At 46.5% G+C, this 26036-nt stretch overlaps 2 protein-coding genes across 6 annotated transcripts; both read left to right on the forward strand.

The window, feature by feature from the left end:
• Nucleotides 1-1047: 1047 nt before the first annotated feature.
• On the forward strand, nt 1048-7492 carry LOC131734378 (LRRN4 C-terminal-like protein). Of its 3 annotated transcripts, none has more exons than XM_059021348.1 (2): nt 1048-3541; nt 5732-7491. In XM_059021348.1, exon 2 carries the CDS (start codon nt 5740-5742, stop codon nt 6574-6576), a length of 837 nt encoding a protein of 278 aa, XP_058877331.1. In that variant the 5' UTR covers nt 1048-3541; nt 5732-5739; the 3' UTR covers nt 6577-7491. The 3 variants fall into 3 exon arrangements, with proteins under 3 accessions (XP_058877331.1, XP_058877332.1, XP_058877330.1); XM_059021349.1 differs by lacking the exon at nt 1048-3541 and adding an exon at nt 4049-4134; XM_059021347.1 differs by lacking the exon at nt 1048-3541 and adding an exon at nt 4900-5356 and having other exon boundaries at nt 5732-7492.
• Nucleotides 7493-7793: 301 nt separating this feature from the next.
• LOC131734379 (nuclear RNA export factor 1-like) lies at nt 7794-25670 on the forward strand (the record flags this gene model as incomplete). Of its 3 annotated transcripts, none has more annotated exon segments than XM_059021350.1 (14): nt 7794-8070; nt 13392-13611; nt 14503-14626; nt 14750-14833; nt 15456-15560; nt 16368-16451; nt 16962-17031; nt 17319-17407; nt 17786-17893; nt 18869-18978; nt 22923-22959; nt 23388-23456; nt 24914-24969; nt 25563-25670. In XM_059021350.1, coding segments are annotated over 14 exon segments (1373 nt in total), but the record flags the coding sequence as incomplete, so codon positions are not given.
• Between the last annotated feature and the right edge of the window lie 366 nt (nt 25671-26036).

Raw genomic sequence — 26036 nt, forward strand, 5'->3', positions numbered from 1 at the left:
AGAGGGCTGTGTGCCAGGCAGTGGGGTGCTGTGTATAGAACAGCAGGTTGGTTTTGGTCCTCTTGCCCCCAGCCAGGCTGCAGTCTGTTATCAGTGTCTCTGGGGACTCCTTCATTAGCTTGTTCTTATACAGCTTCTTTGCCTTTGCACTGGTGACCTCATCAGGGTATCGGATTACACTGCTAGTCTGGCCCCTCCCACTCTGCAGGGCTAAATTGATACATTTATCCATTCCGACCAACTGCCAAAAACCAACCGGTTTCAGCTGCTTTCAGTGACTGAGAGTTTTTAGCTATTAGGTTTTAGTTATTTGTTATATTAAAAAGGCTTACCTTTTATTTTCCTCTTCAGTTCTTTTCTTTTTCTTTCTTTCTGTTTATTTCAATTTGTCTGTTTCTTTCTATTTCTTTCTGTTTCTTTCTCTTTCTTTCTGTTTCTTTCTGTTTCTTTCTGTTTCTTTCTTTCTCTTTCTTTCTTGTTTAATTTTCCTGGAGGTCTTATTTCTTTTCTTTTTCCTCTTCAGGTCAGTTCTTTTCTTTTGCTTTCTTTCTATTTCTTTCTTTCTCTTTCTTTCTTTCTTTTCTTTCTTTCTTTCTTTCTTGTTTAATTGTTTAATTTTTTCCTGGATGTCTTATTTCTGTAGTAAAAGTTTTCCATTTGTTTTTTATTTGTTCTTACTGATTTATATTCTTAATTCTCACAATTTAAATTTACTCTAGATTAACATTTTTTTAGTTTAAATTAAGAGCTCATCTTGCTGCTGCTGCTCTCTCTCTCTCTCTCTCTCTCTCTCTCTCTCTGTCTCTCTCTCTCTCTGTCTCTCTCTCTCTCTCCGGTCTCTGTCTCTGTCTCTCTCTCTCTCTCTCTCGCTCTCTCTCTCTCTGTCTCCCTCTCTCTCTCTCTCTCTCTCTGTCTCTCTCTCTCTCTGTCTCTGTCTCTGTCTCTCTCTCTCTCTCTCTCTCTGTCTCTCTCTCTCTCTCTCTCTCTCTCTCTCTCTCTGTCTCTCTCCTCTCTCTCTGTCTCTCTCTCTCTCTCTCTCTCTCTCTCTCTCTCTCTCTCTGTCTCTCTCTCTCTCTGTCTCTCTCTCTCTCTCTGTCTCTGTCTCTGTCTCTCTCTCCCTCTCTCTCTCTCTCTCTCTCTGTCTCTCTCTCTCTCTCTCTCTCTCTCTCTCTCTCTCTCTCTCTCTCTCTCCCTCTCTCTCTCTCTCTCCGTCTCTCTCTCTCTCTCTCTCTCTCTCTCTCTCTCTCTCTCTCTCTCTCTCACACACTCAGTTGCTCGTGTTTAATTCTATGCTGATCGCATGTTGGAGCTCCAGCGCTTATTGAAAAGGGGTCTCGATATCAGGAGGTTCAAATCCCGGCTGAGCCACTGACTCACTCTGTGTGTGTGCGTGTGTGTGTGTGTGTGTGTGCGTGCGTGTGTGTGTGCGTGCATGCGTGCGCGTGTGACCCTGAGCGAGTCACGAAAAACAATCATTTTCAGTTCTGTGCCTTTGTGCCACCCACATGTCTGTCTGGGTGTCTGATTTTCTTTTTTTTATGAAATTATTTTATTCATGATAGTTTTGTCTACAGCAGCAGGGCTAGACAGCTAGACAGCAAGCCTCTCCCTCCCCCCGGTCTATCTGACCTCGTTATCAGCCAGCTCAGACACACAGAGCCAGTAAAACCATTACAGTGACTCTCACCTGCTCCAGCATGCGCTGCTGGCATCCCATAGCTCTGACATGTTCCTATAAGGAATGACTCAAACCGTCCCACCCACACCCACACACCGCCCGGTCCTGTCTGAGGGGAGCTCTGAACCCCAGGACTGGGTGCAGCAGCAGCAGCAGCAGGGCTAGTGTGAGTTTGTAACCCTGCTCAAACTCCTGGCTCCTGATCATTTCAATATTAATAATAATAATACTAGACTTCATTGAGGGGAGCTCTGAACCCCAGGACTGGGTGCAGCAGCAGCAGCAGCAGCAGGGCTAGTGTGAGTTTGTAACCCTGCTCAAACTCCTGGCTCCTGATTATTTCAATATTAATAATAATAATACTAGACTTCATTGAGGGGAGCTCTGAACCCCAGGACTGGGTGCAGCAGCAGCAGCAGCAGCAGGGCTAGTGTGAGTTTCTAACCCTGCTCAAACTCCTGGCTCCTGATCATTCAATATTAATAATAATAATAATAATAATACTAGACTTCATTGAGGGGAGCTCTGAACCCCAGGACTGGGTGCAGCAGCAGCAGCAGCAGCAGGGCTAGTGTGAGTTTGTAACCCTGCTCAAACTCCTGGCTCCTGATCATTTCAATATTAATAATAATAATACTAGACTTCATTGAGGGGAGCTCTGAACCCCAGGACTGGGTGCAGCAGCAGCAGCAGCAGCAGGGCTAGTGTGAGTTTGTAACCCTGCTCAAACTCCTGGCTCCTGATCATTTCAATATTAATAATAATAATACTAGACTTCATTGAGGGGAGCTCTGAACCCCAGGACTGGGTGCAGCAGCAGCAGCAGCAGGGCTAGTGTGAGTTTGTAACCCTGCTCAAACACCTGGCTCCTGATCATTTCAATATTAATAATAATAATACTAGACTTCATTGAGGGGAGCTCTGAACCCCAGGACTGGGTGCAGCAGCAGCAGCAGCAGCAGCAGCAGGGCTAGTGTGAGTTTCTAACCCTGCTCAAACTCCTGGCTCCTGATCATTTCAATATTAATAATAATAATACTAGACTTCATTGAGGGGAGCTCTGAACCCCAGGACTGGGTGCAGCAGCAGTAGGGTGAGTGTGAGTTTGTAACCCTGTGTGTTTTTTTAAACACGTCTCTTTGAATTGCTGTCGGGGTATCCAGGCAACGTCTTGTTCATTTTCTTTCCATAGAGGCTCATTCCTGGGAACGCTGGTGACGTTACTCCCACATGGGATCGGCCTCGTTGTGTCCTGACAGCCCGGCTCCACGCCTCCACACTGTAGTTGTTTCTACAGGCCCGGGAGCAGCATGAACGCTGGGGGGGGGGGTCTGATTATTTAGGACGAGCTCATTATGGAAAAAACAAATCATATGACAGCGCAGTCCACACACACTCACCCACACACACACACACACACACACACTCACACACACACACCCACACAGACACACACACACACACACTCACACACACACACCCACACAGACACACACACACACACACACACACTCACCCACACAGACACACAGACACACACACACACACACACACAGACACACACGCACGCACACACACACACTCACCCACACAGACACACACACAGACACACACACACACACACACACACACACACACTGACAAGACACACACTCAGAGGACCCCTCTCTGTGTGAAGTGCGTGGCTCTGATTCCAGTGCAGGGTTTGGGGTTCAGGGGTTCAGGGGCTCAGGCGCTCACTCACACAGCGGCTCACCTCTCACACAGATCTGAGGGTGGACTCCTGGCTCTGTGGATTAGCAGCTGCAGGACTCTCTGTGAACCCAGCTTACCAAGGAGGGGGGCCATGACAGGTTTCAGCAGGTAACATACCTAGCGAGTGTCTGTGTGTGTGTCTGTGTATGTCTGTGTGTGTGTGTGTGTGTGTGTGTGTGTGTGTGTGTGTGTCTGTCTCTTTGTCTGTCTGTCTGTATATGATTCTGTGTGTGTGTGTCTGTGTGTCTGTATATGTGTCTGTGTGTCTGTCTGTCTGTGTGTGTGTGTGAGTGTCTCTGCTCAATCATCCATTCAGAATTTGGTGGTTTGGAAGTAATCCCCGGAAATTCCGATCCCCCCCTTGTCCATTAATCACAGTGGAAATGAAGAGAGGCAGAAACACAGAGAGGCGCTGCTCTGAGTAACGGGGCGCGGCTCACACAGCCTCACAATGAGAGAGCCTTATAAGGAACAGCAGGGCCATGCTGCATTACTGAGAGCTGGGGAATGCATGAGTGTGAGAGAGTGAGGGCGGGCTGGCTGTGAGGGGGAGGGGCTAGGGAGGGGAGGCGGGGTTAGCAAGCTTTAAAAGAGAGGGGAGAGAGAGAGGGGAGAGAGAGAGAAAGAAAGAAAGACAGAAGGAAAGAGAGAATATATATTAAAGTGAAGCTCATCTGAATTGCAGCGATATTCCCCGTAAGGTGAGTGAGGATGTTTTAAATAATTCAAATATTATTGTAACTGTAAAAATGCTTGTATACATCTGATAGGGTTCATGAGTCAAGCAGACCAGCGTCTGGGCTCCAGTGCCTTCATCAGTGTGATTATTGAAACTAGAAGAGACCGAGTCAAGCAGACCAGCGTTTGGGCTCCAGTGCCTTCATCAGTGTGATTATTGAAACTAGAAGAGACCGAGTCAAGCAGACCAGCGTTTGGGCTCCAGTGCCTTCATCAGTGTGATTATTGAAACTAGAAGAGACCGAGTCAAGCAGACCAGCGTTTGGGCTCCAGTGCCTTCATCAGTGTGATTATTGAAACTAGAAGAGACCGAGTCAAGCAGACCAGCGTTTGGACTCCAGTGCCTTCATCAGTGTGATTATTGAAACTAGAAGAGACCGAGTCAAGCAGACCAGCGTTTGGGCTCCAGTGCCTTCATCAGTGTGATTGAAACTAGAAGAGACCGAGTCAAGCAGACCAGCGTTTGGGCTCCAGTGCCTTCATCAGTGTTATTATTGAAACTAGAAGAGACCGAGTCAAGCAGACCAGCGTTTGGGCTCCAGTGCCTTCATCAGTGTGATTATTGAAACTAGAAGAGACCGAGTCAAGCAGACCAGCGTTTGGGCTCCAGTGCCTTCATCAGTGTTATTATTGAAACTAGAAGAGACCGAGTCAAGCAGACCAGCGTTTGGGCTCCAGTGCCTTCATCAGTGTGATTATTGAAACTAGAAGAGACCGAGTCAAGCAGACCAGCGTTTGGACTCCAGTGCTTCATCAGTGTGATTATTGAAACTAGAAGAGACCGAGTCAAGCAGACCAGCGTTTGGGCTCCAGTGCCTTCATCAGTGTTATTATTGAAACTAGAAGAGACCGAGTCAAGCAGACCAGCGTTTGGGCTCCAGTGCCTTCATCAGTGTTATTACTGAAACTAGAAGAGACCGAGTCAAGCAGACCAGCGTTTGGGCTCCAGTGCCTTCATCAGTGTTATTACTGAAACTAGAAGAGACCGAGTCAAGCAGACCAGCGTTTGGGCTCCAGTGCCTTCATCAGTGTTATAAAGACTTCACTCAGCCCGAGGACAGCGTGTTTGTTTTTTCGCTGTGCATGTCGAAGCAGGTTTGAATTGCTGGCTGTGTGCCTCTTTGATTTCAAACTATATGAAGAGCTGCTGGTCTCTGCCAGCCTCCAGGAGCTCAAGCCAGCGAGGTGAGGTTTGAAACGCGTCTGACAGTATTGCTTGATCCTAGTTAGGGCAGGGCTAGTTGTGGAGTAGTGGTTAGGGCTCTGGACTCTTGACCGGTGGGTCGTGGGTTCAATCCCAGGTGGGGGGGGCACTGCTGCTGTACCCTTGAGCAAAGTACTTTACCTAGATTGCTCCAGTAAAAACCCAACTGTATAAATGGGGAATTGTATGTAAAAATAATGTAATATCTTGTAAGAATTGTAAGTCGCCCTGGATAAGGGCGTCTGCTAAGAAATAAATAATACTAAATGAAAACTGAGCTAGATTTTATTTCAAATTTAGGTGCACAAAATAATAATAATAATAATTGGTATTTATTTATTTTCCTTTGTTTTCAGATATTACAATGCCGATCCGGGACTTCCTCAGAGCTTGCCCGCTGTTTCTGACCCTCGCCCTCCTTTCTCTGCGGACGGAGAGCATCGCAACCGAACCCGCGACCAACAGCACGGCCCGGCCCACCACCCTCCTGCGCCGCATCCTGGTCGAGTTCGGAGGAGACTACGAAGACGAAGGGGAGGGTGACTCCTCCCCCGGGGGCGGGGTCTCTCTCCAAACCCCGCCCCCCGCCCCGCCCCCATCGCCATGCGACTACGACCCTTGCAGAGACGGTCAGGTCCCGTGCGACGAGCTGAGGCGGGACAGTCCGTGTTTGTGTCCCGGCGTCACTTCGGCCAGCGTGGCCCCGGAGCCGCCCAGTTTTCGGGAGGTTAGCCAGCAAGACCCGGCGGCGATTCTGGTACACTGGTGCGCCCCGGCGTCCGAGGTGGACCGCTACCAGATCTCTTACTACGGGAGCAAAACCGCAGGAGGAGGAGGGAAGGGAGACGGGTCAGACAACCCGCGGCGGACTGCTGAGTTTGGAAACCGGGTCAGGGCCGCGGTTCTGGACGGTCTGGAGCCCGGGTTGACGTACCACATCTGCGTTCGGGCCGTTAACAAGGTGAACTCCGGTTCGGCTGATTCCGGCGCCTCTTCGGCTTGCTCAGACTACGAGCTGCGGCCCCCGAACCGCTTGTATTTGTACGCCGGGCTGGCAGGGGGCGCTGTGGTGCTGTTGGCAGCAGCTCTCAGCGTCCTGGCGTTCCGGCGTTGCCGTGCCAACAGGCGAACCGGCAGAGACGCGATGGGATTGGCCAACCCGAGCTACAGTCGCGGGAGCGTGGACATGCTGTCCAGCTGAATGGGGCTCGCCGTTGAGATGCATAGAAATCAATGCAGACATTTTGCTGTTTGTGCTGCCACCTGGTGGACAATAAATTGAAACGTTCAGACTGACTTACTTTATCAAGTGGGAAGCAGTGTGGAGTAGCGGTCAGGGCTCTGGACTCTTGACCGGAGGGTCGTGGGTTCAATCCCAGGTGGGGGGACGCTGCTGTTGTACCCTTGAGCAAGGTACTTTACCTAGATTGCTCCAGTAAAAACCCAACTGTATAAATGGGGAATTGTATGTAAAAATAATGTGATATCTTGTAACAATTGTAGGTCGCCCTGGATAAGGGCGTCTGCTAAGAAATAAATAATAATATTTTTTTTAAAAATGAAAGACATTTTAAATGGTTCAGACTTATATTAAAAATAATAATAATAATAATAATAATAATAATAATAATAATAATAATAATAATAAAAACTGCAGTTATAATATATGTCCACTAGGTCGCACTGTGTCCTATGGTAAAAAAAAAAGCTACGTTGCTGACGTGCTCTGCAATGGTATTGTATGCAATGGAAAATTATTTTTCAGAGATATTGTAATGTCTGTTTCCAGCCACCAGAGGCACTGTCTGCTATACAAAACCCCCCCAATCAAACACAATGTAATTCATATGCAGTAGAGTTTGACCAGCAAGTGCAGTTTACAGGCACACTATAAAAACAAGCGCTCTCTCTGTGCAAATCTACAAGTTATGTAAATATCTGTCATGTATTTTCTATTAGATGCCATTTCAGTGTTTAGTTTTTTAAATATACAATATATTATTTATTTTACAGAATGATCTTGTTGTTATTTTTGCTCTTTCTTGTACTGTGCTGTACCGGCTGGTTTTGTGTCATGAAATAAAACACATTTTTTTTAAAAAAAATATATATATATGTGTGGCTTTGTAAGCTGTGAAAAAATATCTTATTTTTGAAAAAAAAAGAAAAGTCGTAAAAAAAATCTCAATGGGATCTACCGATTTAATAATAATAATAATAATAATAATAATAATAATAATAATAAATATGTTATTGTAAAAAATATATTTTTTTCAGTATAAAAGAAAATAAAAAGGGGGTGAAGGGGTTAATTTTCTAACTCAACCTGATTGGCAAACGAGCCGCTTGCGTCACAATGGGAGGGCGTTGTGACGTATCTCTGTCACAAGCGGCCGTTTTGAAAAGCCGAGGAAATGACACGCAATACAGTTAACGTGGGAGTGGGAGTGGGAGTGTCTCGTGTGGGTATCCGGGCTCAAGAATTTAAAAAAAGCCCCAAAACGAGAGCTGCTTCCGTTTAAACTTACACAGCAGTGATCAGAGTCTGCGACTCGGGGGAGGAAACACAGCAGCAAACAGATTTACATGCGCCCCGGACTGGAGTCGGGGGTCAATATGCCAAAACGAAGAGTCAATACTGTGTGGGACGGTGTTGTGCACGGGACAGGGGAGGACTGGCTGGAGACTAAGACTGGTAGGAGGGTTTAAATCCCTTTAGTATTTAAAATCTGAACACTTCACCCCAGATCCCCACGCCCCGCGTCCCTGGCCCTGCTGTATAGAAGGCGTGTTTAATTGCTGTCGCGTTAATCCTTCGGTCTGGTGTTTATCGGCTCGTCTGTTAGAGGGAGAGAGAGAGAGAGAGAGAGAGAGGGAGAGAGAGGGAGAGAGAGAGAGAGAGAGAGAGGGAGAGGGAGAGAGAGAGAGAGAGATCTAAAATTGTAACATGAATTCTTTATTTTGTTAATTAAAGGATCGATGCATAGTCGTGACTTTACGGTCGTGTCTGTTATCGCCACTATTGTGGTAATAAAAATAATAATAATAATAATAATAATAATAATAATACAGTATTATTATTGTAGAAATGTGAAATAATTCGTTTTATTTCAAATGTGCACTGACACATTATATATATATATATATATATATATATATATATATATTAGCTCAGAGAGCCAGCTGCCCAGCGTTTCGATATGTTGTCCGTATCTCTTTCTCAAGGGAGTCTGTGTTTGAATCAAAACATTGGAGGCGTTTCTAGGTGTTTGACGTCATGACAACGACTTGTTAATGTTTACATTCAAATCCACGGTTTATTCTAACATGATGTCATGCTGTTCTATATATCGTGACGTCATTTTTACTTCTATCTTTGAATCTGTATTAATTCTAATTAACACTACTTTATATAAACTTATATTTTTATTATATCATGCAATGCTGGCTCTGAGGATCAGTCTTGATTTATATATATATATATATATATAATTTAACATTCACGCGTGTATAAATGTAACCTCACAGCCCCAATACCTTAAACTCAAGTTAAAAAAAGCTTAAATCACTCTGTGCTTTGAAATCAGCTCCTCGAGGCAAAAATATTGGTGGTGCACAGCCGTTTCTTTTTTTAAAAAAAATCTCTCTCTCTCTGTCTCTGTCTCTGTCTCTGTCTCTCTCTCCTCTCTCTCTCTCTCTCTCTCTCTCTCTCTCTCTCTCTGTCTCTCTCTCTCTCTCTCTCTGTCTCTCTCTCTCTCTCTCTCTCTCTCTCTCTTTTTCTCTCTCTCTCTCTCTGTTTTTGCCTGGCCCAGTAGAAAATTTTCCAATTGACAAAGATTTTTTTTATTTCCTTTAGCATTCTTCACCCCAAAAATAAAAGTAGTTTTGAGTAAAACTCAGACCCAGTTCACTAAACAAATCATTCAATAACTCAAACAAAGGCTTTAAACCCACCACAGATTAAACAACAATGAAAAACCGTGTCCCTTATCGAGAAAAACTGACATGCATCTCCTCCCCTCGGCTGAATGATGCAGAGAAAGGAGTTGGTGGCCACAGTGGTATGTGATATTCTCCACACTCGATCCCCCCGCTCTCTTAGGATCTGCTGATCTGTACAGATTCCTCCATGCAGGGGTGGTGGAGTCCTCCACCTGTAGCCTCCCTCGCTAATGTGTATCGGGCAGGTTTTTTAAAATTTTGAAAATGCAACACTTTCACACGCATCCGATACATCTCTTTTTTTTGTATCCCCCTGAACAGACCCTTATGTCCTTCTCCAAACTTTAGGATCAGCCCCGGGGTATCAGTGGTCTGCCCTACTGCAGGTTCAACTTATTTCAACTTATTTCTTAGCAGACGCCCTTATCCAGGGCGACTTACAATCGTAAGCAAATACATTTCAAGTGTTACAATACAAGTAATACAATGAGAGCAAGAAATACAATAACTTTTGTTCAAGTGTGACAAACCACAATTCAATAATACAGCAGATAATAGTGATAGTTACATCAGGATATGATTAAATAGTGATAGTTACATCAGGATGTGATTAAATACAAAGTACTACAGGTTAAACACTTGGCAGATTACAGTACTCTGAAGTACAGGATTAAATGCAGTAAAATAGGGGGCAGATAAGAGCAAAATAAAGCACATTTAAATGAAGGGTGATAGTGTCCCAGGATACAAACAGAGGAGTTCTACAGGTGCTGTCTGAAGAGGTGAGTCTTAAGGAGGCGCCGGAAGGTGGTCAGGGACTGGGCAGTCCTGACATCTGTAGGAAGGTCATTCCACCACTGCGGGGGCGAGGGTGGAGAAGGAGCGGGCTCTGGAGGCAGGGGAGCGTAGCGGAGGTAGAGCCAGTCTTCTAGTGCAGGCGGAGCGGAGAGGTCGAGTGGGGGTGTAGGGAGAGATGAGGGTCTGGAGGTAGCTGGGTGCAGACTGATCAAGGCATCTGTAGGCGAGTACAAGAGTCTTGAGCTGGATGCGAGCGGTGATCGGGAGCCAGTGGAGCGAGCGGAGTAGTGGAGTAGCGTGGGCGGTAATACCTGTTTTTAAAGTGTTGGTAATCTCAAGAATTAAAGTTGATTTTTACTTTTTGTAAATTGGTGCACCAGCTAGAAGAGTTTCAGGCAATTGGGGAGGTGGTGTGTTTGGTGGAAGATGATAATTTTAAAAAATGTGTTTGTAATTGTTGTAAAGGAGGGTTTTGCATGGACTTTTCTGCTATTTGTTTTGTAATTTTAATATCGTTTTGATTGAAATAAAGGATATTTAAAGATATCTCTATCTATCTCTCTAGTTGTTTAATCCTGCAAGTCGACGCCCTGTGCGTGATGACGCACTCGCCGCGGGGCGGGCTGCGCGCCTCGTGCTCAAGTTAACGGTTTTTTCGTCGGTTTGATTTTTTAAATTTTTTAATCTTCGCTGAAATGGCGTCGAATAGAAACCGTTTTCACAACTATTTGTTCGAAGTAAAAAACGGCGGAGTCGGAAGGCGCAGGTGGCACGAAGAAGGTACATTTTTAAAACTTAAAAAAATTCCAATTATTAATAATATATTCCCCCCTCAGTGTTTTGTTTTTGGCGGGCTCCGCGCTGTAGTGGAATAATATTGTGCGTGTTTTGTTTTGTTTTTGCCTCATTTTTTTTTTTTAAATGTATTTATTTCTCCAGATGGTTTCTTTTGAGACCGATGCCTCGTTTACAAGGAGCTCCTGTTCGACAATTAAAAATACAAACAACTCAATTAAATAAACGTGTGCGTCAAACTCAGTCAGCATCCTACAAGAGCAAAAAAAAAGTCATAAATTAAATGAGACGCGTTAATATGGACCTAAAGAAAAAAAAAAGTGTAAAATATACCTTCAATTTAAAGTTATAATTGTGTGTGTTACGATAAATCAACCGTTTTCCTAAACCTGTCGAACACTCTCGAGGTAATTTTGTACAGTAATTCGCTGGCGGCTCTCTAGCACAGTACCGGTGTGAGCCGCCGGGGGCGCTGTGTTTGGGAGCGTGTCTCAGCTGGACATGTCGAGCTGGATTCGCAACTCTATGGTGAGGTGGTGGGCGAGTGAACTGCGCATGCGCTCAGCTGTAAATCCTTGGCAGTCCCGTCAAGATCTCGTAACCGCCGACCTGGTTGTTTACGACAGGCGTCTGGACTGAAATAAATAAATAGATACATAAATAAATAAATTAAATTTCTGGGTTGCCCCGGGCATTTAAACAGCGATCGGCGGTTGTATGGCCATGGCGGACGAGGGGCGGCATTATAACGGTAAGCTTGGTTTTTGTTTAGTTTTTATTCTGTTAAAATGGAGTTTGTTTCGCACAGCAGATGGTGGCTGTTGTGGCAGGCGAGTGGGGGGGTGAGGGGGAGAGATTTAATGGCCTTTACAGGTTAGCTTCTGGGGAGTAATGCACTGTATATCACACGAACGAGAGAAAAAATATAATGAAATGTGGGATTGGCGATTGATTTTAATGAATTATTGCTGAGATCCACGGTCCGCACCCCCCCCCCCACCTCAAACGCATCTGAAGCGCGGTGCGTGTTCGGCAAAGTTATAAATTGCACCCCACAGTCCACGCAAAACGCTGTGCAGAATATCGTGGCGTTATATTTCATTCACTGGTGTCACTTTCCGGTCATTTTAGACGAGGATTATAAAGATCTCTTGATCTGCCGTACCGTATAGCGCGTTTACTCTAAAGGTTCGCTTAATTAGATATCTGTGGATCTCTTGACTTTATTTTTTTTAAACAGTTAGCGAACTGTAAACCACAATATCATTTTTTTTTTGTATTGTTTCAAAATAATATATTTGATCGAGGATCGGTCGCTTTGTGTTTCTCCTAGACAAGAACGCGTGTATGAAGTTTTTAACCCATTCTGTTTCTTTTGAACAAACGTGATTATTTTGTTTTTCACCCGAGGCACGATCCTTGCACGACTGACACGCGTTGTCTAATCTTGTTCTTATTGTATGACTTGTATTGTAACACTTGAATGTATTTGTATTTGCTTGCGATTGTAAGTCGCCCTGGATAAGGGCGTCTGCTAAGAAATAAATAATAATAATAATAATTGTAGATCTTAACTGGTTGCGTCCTAGCTCGTATTGCTTTTTAGCAGTATTATCATCATCATTTACTGTGAACGACTCTGTATTGAAATGCGAAGCTTGCATCGCTGCCCTGTAACACCTGTGTGAGTCGCCTTGGATAAAGCCGCCAGCCAGATTCGTTCAAAGTATATATACAGACTGGCTCTGTGCTTCCAGCCATATGTTGAGCATCAAGTCAAACTGAATGCATTGATTTTTAAAAAGGGTTTGGAAAGGATGCGTTTTACAGGAATCAAGGAGGACGGGGGTCCCCAGATACTGTGAATCTGCACTTTTATTTATCTATGTTAGAAGACAGACCTTCAGACAGGTTTGGATTAGCTGTAGGGACAGAGCCAGGAGTTGGAGAAACCAGGGGCCAGTTTAACACAGCACTGCCAGCTAGCAAGATATTATTATTATTATTATTATTATTATTATTATTATTATTATTATTATTATTATTATTATTATTGTATTTGAGAGACCTTTATCCAAAGCGACTTACAGTTGTGTTCCAGGGCAGCACAGGGTTACAGTGCGAGCTTCCTATTTAAATACAGTGTAGTTTACAGCAAGTGCAAGTCATAATAACGCTACTAGAATGATCTGCGCTGCCACAGGTTAGGATTACAGTGAGTTATCTCTGCAGGGACAGATTAGCAGGGCAAGGATAGCGCATCAGCTGAGGATCCAGGGACGCAGCGCTGAGGTCAGGGGAGTCCAGCGCAGAGCAGGAGGGGCGGATCAGGAGAGCTGCAAGCGCAGTCTGAACAGGGGGAGGTTGTCTTGAGGAGCTCTGGGATTGATTTGTTTTTGCCCTGCTTGCCTCGCTCGATCTGTCTCTCTCTCTTGCTCTCTCTCTCTCTCACGGACGCTGCTGTTTCCCGTTTCCCTGCAGAGCACGATGACCGGGTGGGGGGGTCCGCGTTCCGCAGTAAGAAGGGACGGGGGCCGTTCCGGGGCAGGATGTACAGCGAGCAGCCCCCCCGGCAGAGGCACCGTGGAGGGGTTGGGTGGGGGCCCGGCCCGAGAGCTCGGTTTGATGAAGATGAGGGGGGAGACGTCTCCATGAACGACACCTTGCAGGATTCCTCCCCGGGGTCGGGGCAGCGCAGATTGTGAGTTATTATTATTATTATTATTATTATTATTATTATTATTATTAATTGCTCATTTAGCAGACACTTATATCCAAAGTGGCTCACAGAGTCTAGGGGGGTGAACTCTGCTTCATCAACAACTGCTGCTGCTGCTGCTGCAGAGTCACTTCCAATAGGAGCTCGTTTGTTTTACGTCTCATCCGAAGGACGGAGCACAAGGAGGTGAAGTGACTTGCTCAGGGTCACACACGCACATGTACACGCACGCACGCACGCACACACACACACACAGGGAGTCAGTGGCTGCTGCAGAGTCACTTCCAATAGGAGCTTGTTTGTTTTACGTCTCATCTGAAGGACGGAGCACAAGGAGGTGAAGTGACTTGCTCAGGGTCACACACGCACATGTACACGCACGCACGCACGCACGCACACACACACAGGGAGTCAGTGGCTGCTGCAGAGTCACTTCCAATAGGAGCTTGTTTGTTTTCCGTCTCATCTGAAGGATAGAAAGCGTTTGTCAGACGCGATGGAAAGTAGACTCCTGTTGCATTGCAGTTTAAACCCATTCAGGTGTAACGGCCGTTTGCTCGGGTTTTTTTTTTTTTTTTTATCATTTTCTCCCAATTTTAGAATATCCAGTTATTTTTACGCTCTTAATGTGACCTAATCCCTAACTATTAAATAAGAACTCCATGGTGCTGAATTTAGAAATACTGAAAGAAAGTCCATGTCGGCGCCGTTTCTAACGCGTTCCCTTTTCCCTTTGTGTGTGTGTGTGTGTGTGTGTGTGTCTGTGTGTGTGTGTGTGTGTGTGTCTGTGTGTGTGTCTGTGTCTGTGTGTGTGTGTGTTCTCTGTGTGTGTGTGTGTGTGTGTGTGTGTGTGTGTGTGTGTGTTCTCTGCAGTAACCCGTACAGCGTCAGACCTAACCGGCGCGGGGAGGACCGCTTCGACAGGGACCGAGAGCGCGGGGGGGGCCAGCGTGGGCCCAGGGGCGCGGCCAACCGCAAGAGCTGGTTCAAAATCACAGTGAGTAACCCATCCGACACTTGGAAATACTGGAACAAACTGAATACAGTCTGCCGCTGTGCGTATTTAAGACACAGTGGGAGGGCTTCCTCTCCTCCCTTATCGTGCGATTGTGTCTTTCAGATCCCTTGTGGAAAGAAATATGATAAGCCGTGGCTCATAGCAGCTCTACAGGGAGTGTGCTCGCTTCAATTTACCCCTGTGCATGTAAGTATATCTCGCAGAGTTTCCACTTCACACAGTACAAAGCAATATATATATATATGTACAATTGTCTTCAAAAGCTTTTATTATTATCATTATTATTATTATTATTATTATTTTTTTCTTAGACGCCCTTATCCAGGGCGACTTACAATTGTTACAAGATATCACATTATTTTTACATACAATTCCCCATTTATACAGTTGGGTTTTTACTGGAGCAATCTAGGTAAAGTACCTTGCTCAAGGGTACAGCAGCAGTGTCCCCCACCTGGGATTGAACCCACGACCCTCCGGTCAAGAGTCCAGAGCCCTAACCACTACTCCACACTGCTGCCCACTTGCAGACTTACAGTTGTGTTACAGGACAGCACAGGGTTACAATGCGAGCTTCATGCTTAAATACAGTGTAGTTTACACTAAGTGCAGTCGTGCATTTGAAATGCAATATGAACTAGGATGCCACAAGTTCAGTCTTGCACATAGAGTATTGAAGTAGGCTTAATGGAGTTTGGAGTTAGTGAGGGATGAGAAGAGAAAGTGATGAAATGGGGGTAGAACTGGTCAATTTAAAGTACAAATAAATAAAGTCAATGTAAAATCTCTTTTTCTGTTTGCTTCCCAGTTCCACTATGAGAAAAACAATGCCGTGTTCTTTGTGGAAGATGCAACGACTGCAAACGCGCTGAAAATGGTTTCGAGGAAGATCACAGACAAGGACAGCTACAAGGTGTGTGAGTGAGTGATCACAGACAAGGACAGCTACAAGGTGTGTGTGTGTGTGATCAGACAAGGACAGCTACAAGGTGTGTGTGTGTGTGATCACAGACAAGGACAGCTACAAGGTGTGTGTGTGTGATCACAGACAAGGACAGCTACAAGGTGTGTGTGTGTGTGTGATCACAGACAAGGACAGCTACAAGGTGTGTGTGTGTGTGATCAGACAAGGACAGCTACAAGGTGTGTGTGTGTGTGTGTGTGTGAGTGAGTGATCACAGACAAGGACAGCTACAAGATGTGTGTGTGTGTGATCAGACAAGGACAGCTACAAGGTGTGTGTGTGTGTGTGTGAGTGAGTGATCACAGACAAGGACAGCTACAAGATGTGTGTGTGTGTGATCAGACAAGGACAGCTACAAGGTGTGTGTGTGTGTGATCACAGACAAGGACAGCTACAAGGTGTGTGTGCGTGATCACAGACAAGGACAGCTACAAGGTGTGTGTGTGATCACAGACAAGGACAGCTACAAGGTGTGTGTGTGATCACAGACAAGGACAGCTACAAGGTGTGTCTGTGTGTGATCAGACTTTTTTTTTTCATTGCAGTTGAATAACTTTTGATTGAGACGTTGTTGTGTGTGTTTTTTTTGTTTTTTTTATAACCCTTCTGCCAGTTGCGTTTGTGCCCCTCTGTCGCAAGACAGTACAATCCCAGAGGGCTACACCCTTAAAAATAATGTCAGTCCAGTGAATGTGTAAGTTAGTAGTGATGATGCGGCGACAGCGGTCTCCTCTCCTCTGCTCTGCTCTGTTCTAGGTTGTGGTCATAATAAACAGCTCGTCGTCGCCCCCCTCGTTTATCCAGAACGAACTCAAACCGGAGGAGCTGGAGCAGCTGAAGGTAAGAGGAGAGACCGGGATGCAGGCACACACACACACACTGAACCAGCGAGACTCCCAGCGCACAGCAGTGTGACCCAGACACCCCTGAGCTTGTCACCTGGACACACTGGGGGCTAATCAAGCTGCTAGCAGCGGAACCTGGCGCGGGTGACGCTGCTGTGGAACAGTGTGTTGATGGTCCTGGATCGTGTCGATGTACGGCTTGCAGGTGGCGCTACAGACTCATTGGTGTCAGGATGGCGTGAAAGGAGCTGTGCCGTGTCTCAAGTAGACAGACAGATTGATATAAAGGGTACAGATGGCCAGCTCAGCTCTAGGGTGGGTCGGCCTTTGATCAGTATTGAAGCTGTATTGTAGCTGTCTGTGAACTGTACTTTGCTGTAGAGAAAGCAGACAGACCGGTTTGGTTAGATTAACCCCCAACCCCCCCCCAGAGATGCAGTGAAATTGGCCCTGGGGGGGAGGAAACAAGACTTTAAAAAAGTTGTCTCTTCTCTCTCTCTCTCAGCAATGCATGAGCAAGCGTTTTGATGGCTCCCAGCAAGCACTGGATCTGAACAGCCTTCGCACTGACCCAGGTGAGTCACACCTGTCTTCCCAGCAGAGCTGGGCTCCGTTCCTCTGGGGTTGTGCAATCTGGAATGAATCGCGGTTGCAAAGTCATTAGGGCTGAACCTTGACACACAGCGAGCGAGATTTGTAATGCTACCATCGAGTTGATCCGTTCCATCAGCTGTTAACAAAAAAGCTGTTCGAAAAGTGTTTCTTAATATGCATCTCGACTTAAAAATAGTGTTTATTCATTTTCGGCCTTGTCCTATAAACCGCTCCTCAGAAACGCGCGTGTCTCTCTTTCTCACCACAGATCTCGTGACGCACAATATAGACCTGGTTCTGAACCGGAGAAACTGCATGCAGGCTGTCAACAAAGTCATTGAGGAGAACATCCCTGAGGTAAGGGGAGCGGGGGTCCAGAGCCTGTGACGGAGCAGCCTGCAGCCCGGGGATCGCAGGGCTGCTGTGGGGTTGAGATTGAGATGGGGCGGGGTGGTTAAGCCATCCTGACCTCACGTTTTTAAAGCTGGGTAGATACATACAGAGGCGAGATTTATTCTGTTTTTATCTGTCGGTTCAAATTGAAAGTACTCAGTTTTGTGGTTTTGGATAGTTTGAAAACCATGCCTGTACAGATTGTTTGGTTTCATGTGTAATTAATTTCTCCCTCTCTCGCTCTCTCTCTCTCTCCTCTCTCTCTCTCTCCTCTCTCTCTCTCTCTCTCTCTCTCTCTGTCTCTCTCTCTCTCTCGCTCCCTCTCTCTCTCTCTCTCTCCAGCTCGTCTCTCTGAACTTGAGCAATAACCGGCTGTACAGACTGGACGACCTCTCTGAGCTGGTGAACAAGGCTACCAAACTGAAGTCTTTGAACCTGTCCCGCAATGAGGTGAGGGGGAGGGGGAGGGAGTCAAGGGCAAAAGTGGTCAAATTATTGGTGAGAGGAGAAAAAAAGTTTACAGGATCTTTTTAGAGGCTTTTTATTTATTTTTTAACTTAAAATTATTCAGCAGCTTTCATTGGACTCTATGAAGCTGAGTGAGTTCATTCTATATAGAGGGGGTGGAATTCAATATGTTAACAAGGGAACATTATTCAGCAGCTTTCATTGGACTCTATGAAGCTGAGTGAGTTCATTCTATATAGAGGGGGTGGAATTCAATATGTTAACAAGGGAACATTATTCAGCAGCTTTCATTGGACTCTATGAAGCTGAGGGAGTTCATTCTATATAGAGGGGGTGGAATTCAATATGTTAACAAGGGAACATTATTCAGCAGCTTTCATTGGACTCTATGAAGCTGAGGGAGTTCATTCTATATAGAGGGGGTGGAATTCAATATGTTAACAAGGGAACATTATTCAGCAGCTTTCATTGGACTCTATGAAGCTGAGGGAGTTCATTCTATATAGAGGGGGTGGAATTCAATATGTTAACAAGGGAACATTATTCAGCAGCTTTCATTGGACTCTATGAAGCTGAGGGAGTTCATTCTATATAGAGGGGGTGGAATTCAATATGTTAACAAGGGAACATTATTCAGCAGCTTTCACTGGACTCTATGAAGCTGAGGGAGTTCATTCTATATAGAGGGGGTGGAATTCAATATGTTAACAAGGGAACATTATTCAGCAGCTTTCACTGGACTCTATGAAGCTGAGGGAGTTCATTCTATATAGAGGGGGTGGAATTCAATATGTTAACAAGGGAACATTATTCAGCAGCTTTCATTGGACTCTATGAAGCTGAGGGAGTTCATTCTATATAGAGGGGGTGGAATTCAATATGTTAACAAGGGAACATTATTCAGCGATTCTGTCGTGTGTTCTGCATTGTCAATCTTGTGTGTGCTTCTGCCTGCAGCTGAAGACGGAGCGAGAGCTGGACAAAATCAAAGGCTTCCAGCTGGAGGAGCTGTGGCTGGACAGGAACGCGCTGTGCGATTCCTTCAAAGACCACTCCACGTACATCAGGTGAGAGAGAGAGCGCCTTGATCCAGCAAGCAGCGGGGCTGACCAGTGCACTGACCCTCCCCTGAGCTGCTGCAGCCAGGAGGGAGGGGGGGGGGGGGTAGTCTGTCCAGTGCAGCAGATGAACGATCCCCTGGCATTCCGGCCGCTTTTACTGTGAGCAGAGTCCGTTCTCACCCGAGCCTGTCTCCCCTGACCCTGGGTGTAGGACTGACCTGATCTTACGAGGTAGGGTTTAAACTTGCTGTGTAATGTGGGAGTCTGAGTCCTGACGCTGTCACCCAGCCTGTGTGATTCCTGTCACCCAGCCTGTTTGATTCCTGTCACCCAGCCTGCCTGATTCCTGTCACCCAGCCTGTCTCCTCATTTTGGGGATGGTGGGGGTAGGCAGGCATTTTTGTAATGTTGTCTTTTTAAAAGGAGTAACTCGATTCTCACTGGCAAAGTTACAATCTGTGGAGAAATGTGAAAGTACTGCAGGGCTCTCTGTACACAGCACTGAATTTTATGCTGGCTGGTAAATCACCTGTGAATCATTGCTACTGAAACAAGTGTGTGTGTCAGATCATATTTAATTGTAATTGTTTTTATATGTAGAAATCACTACATTGGAAAACCATTTTTTCCAGCAGCTCAGAAACCCAAACCTCGTTTTTTATTAAATTCTGTCTGTTTTTATTTCTCCTATCGTTCTTTTGCTCTCAAATATTTCTTAAGTTGTTTTTTTTTATTTTATTTGTGCAATTTCCCTGCAGTGCAGGTGAGTTCTTATCCTCTTTTCAGTAACCCCCCTCTGCAGTTTCACCCACTTCTGAAAGAAATGCAAATATGCATCTAGATTATACACACTCTCACACACGCACACACACAGTGTGTGTGTTTATACACAGACATGTTTTTATTATTTAATTCAGTGTTAAACTCCTTCATGGGCAAAACTCTCTCTGGGGAGATTGACTCGCTTTTCCTGAATGAATAATATTCATTTTTAAAGCAGCTTTTTTTTTTCTATATTTTTATTTTTTTATTTATTTTTTGACGGGGGACTGAAATTGAAATCCTGAAAAAAAAAAAAAAACCAAAAACCATCCTGACTTGGTTTTAAGCCAGCCGATTTTGGTGGAAAGCGGGGCCCGTGCCCCCTTGTGATTTGGCCAGTGAGGATGGCTGGTTAGCCAGTGACGGGTAAGATCCCTCAAGAAGGAGGGGGGGGACAACCTAAGACAGGCACAGCCGCGCAACTGGTCAAAAACACAGGGGGCTGAAGAGACGGACAGAGACACAGACAGACAGAGACACTGCTGCTGGAGCCACGGTCCTGTACAGTTAAAATAAACAGCCCCAGAAGAGAGGGAGCAGAGGGAGGTCAGTGCTGTTCTCAGGACGTGCTGTTCAGTGTTGAAACGGGAGCTGCTTGTTTCAAATGACCTGAGAGTGTTTCTCAATGCTGTGGCAGGAAGCCCATTTCTACACTGCAGACTGGCGCTCTGCGAGAGAGAGAGAGAGAGAGAGAGAGTGTGTGTGTGTGTGGAGGCCTCATACCAACTTTTTAAAAGATTTTTTTTTTTTTGAGAAGTAAGTTAACTTTTTTTAATATGTATATATACATAAGAAAACACAACTTTTTTTTTTGTATACTTTTTTTTTTTACAAAAAACAAATATTGTAGCCTTATAATTTCTGACCATTTGCCAGGGCAACTTTTGTAAATTTGAGATTTATCTTTTAGGTGTGTGTCCTGGTTTAAAAAAAAAAAAAAAAAAAAAAATCTTCAAATGGAATTCGCATTATCCAGTATTTATTTATTTTTGGTAACATACGTTTTTTAGATTTGAATATCTTGCGCTGTTGTGGTGGTTACGTGATCAGAGGATGGCTTCTCACTGAACCGCAGTGAAATGCAGTATTAATATTTTTTTTTCTTTTGTCCTCTTTCACTCAAACTTCTGCTTCTCTTCCAGCCCCTCCTCCACCTTTTGTGTTTTGCGTCACTGTGCAATCTTTCATACTTACAACTTCACCCGAAACTAACCAGCTAGCTTCCCTTCAGGCTAATCCCCTCCCCCCTCCCCTCCCCTGCCCAGGCTAGCGTTCGCTCAGTGTCTGTGTTTGTGTTTCCCTGTCACTGCTCCTGTTGCGTTGTATCTCCAGGGGGGGTGGGGTGGGGTGGGGGTGGGGGTGGGGTGGGGGTGGGGGGGGGGGGGGTTGACAGTGGTAAGTTTATCGGTTGCTTACAACAGGGATGGAAACAAGACTCCCATTGCAGAGCAGCATCAGCCAGCCCGGGTTTTACATTGCTCTTATCCAAAGCGACTTACAGAGACCGGGGGGGGGGGGGGAACGATGCTTCATCAGCAGCAACTGCTGCTGCAGTCACTTCCAATAGGACCTCGTTTTGTTTTAGGTCTCATCCAAAGGACGGAGCACAAGAGGTTCAGTGACTTGCTCAGGGTCACACACACACACACACACACACACACACACACACACACACACACACAGTGAGTCAGTGGCTCAGCTGGGATTTGAACCTCCTGGCATCGAGCCCCCTTTTCTTGAAGCTGTTCCAGGGTTTTGTTCCTGACCTAGGTACGCACCTTTGAGCTGTTTGGCTTTACCTCTCCCCGGTGGCTGACTTCTTAAGCTGGTGCTGTAGCTGTGGCTTCCCATTTCCATCCCTGTCGCTGTAACTTCAATGTGTATCGATGCAGACGAGAAAGCTCCCGTGTGAACTACTGGGGTCCCTGCCACAGCCCCACAATGTGTATCAACTCCTCCTCCTCCTCCTCCTCCAGCAGCACTAGCTGCGCTCGGGCTCGGCTGGGTCCTTTTTTAAAGGTATCCTGCAGGGCTTCAGTGCCGCTGTCTTGTAGATCTGCATCCTTGTTAGGTTGTGGAACTCTGCAGCTGACACCAGAGAATACATGTGACGTTTATTTTTGGGAGTTTTTTATTTTTTCATTTTGAATCTCAAAGTCTTGCAACTGTAGGACCAAAGTGTTAAGTTCTTTTTAACACTTTTTTTTTTTTGTAATGTTTGAACACGTTTTTAAGTTCGTGCGTCCTCGCCCCTTCATGAAGCAGGGAGTAGTTGTTTGAATTAGGAGTCCGATCCCTTCCGTGCTTTGCCGCTTCGGTTTCCAGCTGTCTTGCAACTGCAGGATTTATCCAAGGGGGTGCTAGACCAACTCCAAGGGGAGTTCAGATCATTACGACTCCCTGGTGTTCATTATGAACGAGAGACTGGGGAGTGGGATTGGTAGAACACCGACCTGTTGCCATGGTTTCATATGTGTTTTAAAAAAAAACAAAAAACAAAAAAAAACCCAAGAGAAACCAAATGAGCTCTTCCACCCACACACAAGATCACAGGTAAGTGCTCTGATTTTAATTCACTTTACAAAAAGAACTCCAACATGGAAGAGAAAACAGAAAATAAAACAAGGCAAACGCATTCTGATGTAAATGCAATTTGAGGAATGCGTGCCTGTTTTTCGCTCCTGGAAGGAACATTTTAATTTTATTCAGTTTTTATGATAGGGCTGTACAGATCTGCCTCGGATACAAAGATATATAGAGATAGATAGATATATATAGATATTTAAGGAGTGGCAGCCCTGGGGTTCTCTTGACCTAGTTATTGCAAGTACCTTTCTGTGAAGAGAGCTGGACACGGAGGGGTGGGAGGAGAGACGGGAGGCAGGGAGGTGAGGGGTGTGAGGAGAGGGAGGAGAGACGGGGAGGGGTGCGAGGAGAGACTGGGAGGGGAGGAGAGACAGGGAGGGGTGCGAGGAGAGACGGGGAGGGGTGCGAGGAGAGGTGGAGGGGAGGGGAGGGGTGGGAGGAGAGGCAGGGATTGGAGGGGTGTAATTAGTCAGGTCTGTATGTTGGTGTATGTGCATTGTCTATGACACTTTGTCCTTTTCTCTTTTGAATGTGTTTGACAGTGCCGTCCGTGAGAGGTTTTCCAAGCTGCTGAGATTGGTAAGAGCCTCTTACACTTTGCTAACTATCTATATGTATACATGTCATATGTATAATATATATATATCACTGTTTTCAGGTTGGATTACAGGACAGTATTGTAGAAAGGCAGTGCTAAAACAGTATTAAATCTAAACCCCTCTGTGTTCAGTGTGGGGTCTGGGGGGGGGGCAGGCAGAGGGTGTTGAGTCATCCTAGAATAATGAAAACAAAAGCCTGACCTCACGTTTTTAAAGCTGGGTAGATACATACAGAGGCAAGACTTGTTCTGTTTTTATCTGTCGGCTCAACTTGAAAGTACTCAGTGTTGGAAACTTGCCTGTACAGATTGTTTGTTTGTTTGTTTGTTTGTTTGTTTGTTTGTTTGTTTGTTTTCATGTGTAATTAATGTCTCTCTCGCTCGCACTCTCCCTCTCTCTCCTCTAAAGGATGGGCACATCCTCCCCCTTCCCATCGCCTTCGATGTTGAAGCCCCGACGACGCTCCCGCCTGGCAAGGTAACCCCGCCTGTCCTCTCAGCAGCGGAGACCAGCTCTTCCAAACCCTAACCCCGCCTGTCCTCTCAGCAGCGGAGACCAGCTCTTCCAAACCCTAACCCTAACACTAACCCCGCCTGTCCTCTCAGCAGCGCTGAGACCAACTCTTCCAAACCCTAACCCTAACCCCGCCTGTCCTCTCAGCACTGCTGAGACCAGCTCTTCCAAACCCAAACCCTAACCCTAACCCCGCCTGTCCTCTCAGCAGCGCTGAGACCAACTCTTCCAAACCCTAACCCTAACCCCGCCTGTCCTCTCAGCACTGCTGAGACCAGCTCTTCCAAACCCAAACCCTAACCCTAACCCCGCCTGTCCTCTCAGCACTGCTGAGACCAGCTCTTCCAAACCCTAACCCTAACCCTAACCCCGCCTGTCCTCTCAGCAGCGGAGACCAGCTCTTCCAAACCCTAACCCTAACCCTAACCCCGCCTGTCCTCTCAGCACTGCTGAGACCAGCTCTTCCAAACCCAAACCCAAACCCTAACCCTAACCCCGCCTGTCCTCTCAGCAGCGCTGAGACCAACTCTTCCAAACCCTAACCCTAACCCCGCCTGTCCTCTCAGCACTGCTGAGACCAGCTCTTCCAAACCCAAACCCTAACCCTAACCCCGCCTGTCCTCTCAGCAGCGCTGAGACCAGCTCTTCCAAACCCAAACCCTAACCCTAACCCCGCCTGTCCTCTCAGCAGCGCTGAGACCAACTCTTCCAAACCCTAACCCTAACCCCGCCTGTCCTCTCAGCACTGCTGAGACCAGCTCTTCCAAACCCAAACCCCGCCTGTCCTCTCAGCACTGCTGAGACCAGCTCTTCCAAACCCAAACCCTAACCCTAACCCCGCCTGTCCTCTCAGCAGCGCTGAGACCAACTCTTCCAAACCCTAACCCTAACCCCGCCTGTCCTCTCAGCACTGCTGAGACCAGCTCTTCCAAACCCTAACCCTAACCCCGCCTGTCCTCTCAGCACTGCTGAGACCAGCTCTTCCAAACCCAAACCCTAACCCTAACCCCGCCTGTCCTCTCAGCAGCGCTGAGACCAGCTCTTCCAAACCCAAACCCTAACCCTAACCCCGCCTGTCCTCTCAGCACTGCTGAGACCAGCTCTTCCAAACCCTAACCCTAACCCTAACCCCGCCTGTCCTCTCAGCAGCGCTGAGACCAGCTCTTCCAAACCCTAACCCTAACCCTAACCCCGCCTGTCCTCTCAGCAGCTCTTCCAAACCCTAACCCTAACCCCGCCTGTCCTCTCAGCAGCTCTTCCAAACCCTAACCCTAACCCTAACCCCGCCTGTCCTCTCAGCAGCTCTTCCAAACCCTAACCCTAACCCCGCCTGTCCTCTCAGCAGCGTGGGTGTGGGTTCTGATTGAGTCTGGAGTGGGTTCTGATCCCTGGCTGATTCCAGTTTTTTTTCCCTTTTTCAGGGCAGTTACTTCGGCTCCGATGACATCAAGAGCTTGATCCTGCGCTTCTTGCAGCAGTAAGTTCAGTCCACACTGAGGCAGCGAATCCCTGCGTTGAGAAGCAGAGCAGCTTTGACCAAGGAGGCTGGAAGCCCGCAGATAATCTGATCTGTCAAACTGCACTCACTGCTTAGAAATAATATACTCCACTCTCCGCGCACCAGCGACCCCTGTGGTCTGGCCGGGCGCCTGCGGGCTTGCCTGTAAGCTGCACAGAGCTGCGTTGTCCTCCGACGCTGTAGCTCTGAGGCGGCTGCACGGTGAGTCTGCAGCGTGTGAAGAAGCTGACGGCACACGCTTCGGAGGTCAGCGTGTGTTCATCTTCGCCACTCCCGAGTCAGCACAGGGGTGGTAGCGGGGAGCTGAGCCTACAAATAATCCGATATGCCAAATTGGGAGAGAATTAAAAAACATAATTGTCAATTCTACTAAATAAAGTAAAAATTTTGAAGTGTGTTAGTGCCAGTAACAAGTTGTACGTCTTTCACGAGCTCTTCGCAGGGTCAGCGGTACACACCCCCGCCTCTGTCAGGCTGGCAGAGGAGGGGATCAGGGCTTCAGACTAGCAGCTGTTGACTGCTCCCTCCCTCCTCCCTCCTCTCTCCCGCAGGTATTACAGCGTGTATGACTCTGCGGACAGGCAGCCTCTGCTGGACGCCTATCACGATGGGGCCAGCTTCTCCCTCACTGTGCCCTTCACCACGCAGAACCCCTCCAGGTAACCCCCCGCCCCTCGCACTGGCTCTGCTGAAACTGAGAGGACCTGGTCTCGAGAGCAGCGATGCTGTTACCCTGCCCAAAACCACCCGTGACGATTTGTGAAAGGGTTTAAATACCCTTTAAATACCTGTTTGTTTGTTTTTTTTTTCTTAATATTTAAAATGAAAATAAATCGAATAGACTTCTTGGGGACGGGGTTGGTCTGATTTGCTTGTGTCTCTCAGTTCAGTTCAGTTCAATTCAATTCAAATTGGCTTTATTGTCTCGACAATAAACAAAAAAAAGAATTGTGTTGCCAAAGCACATACATGGCACAAACAACTCAAATATATAAAGACAGAGAAAACATATCTTAATACTAACC

This window comes from Acipenser ruthenus, unplaced genomic scaffold, assembly GCF_902713425.1.
Source record: "Acipenser ruthenus unplaced genomic scaffold, fAciRut3.2 maternal haplotype, whole genome shotgun sequence".
Lineage (NCBI taxonomy): Eukaryota > Metazoa > Chordata > Actinopteri > Acipenseriformes > Acipenseridae > Acipenser > Acipenser ruthenus.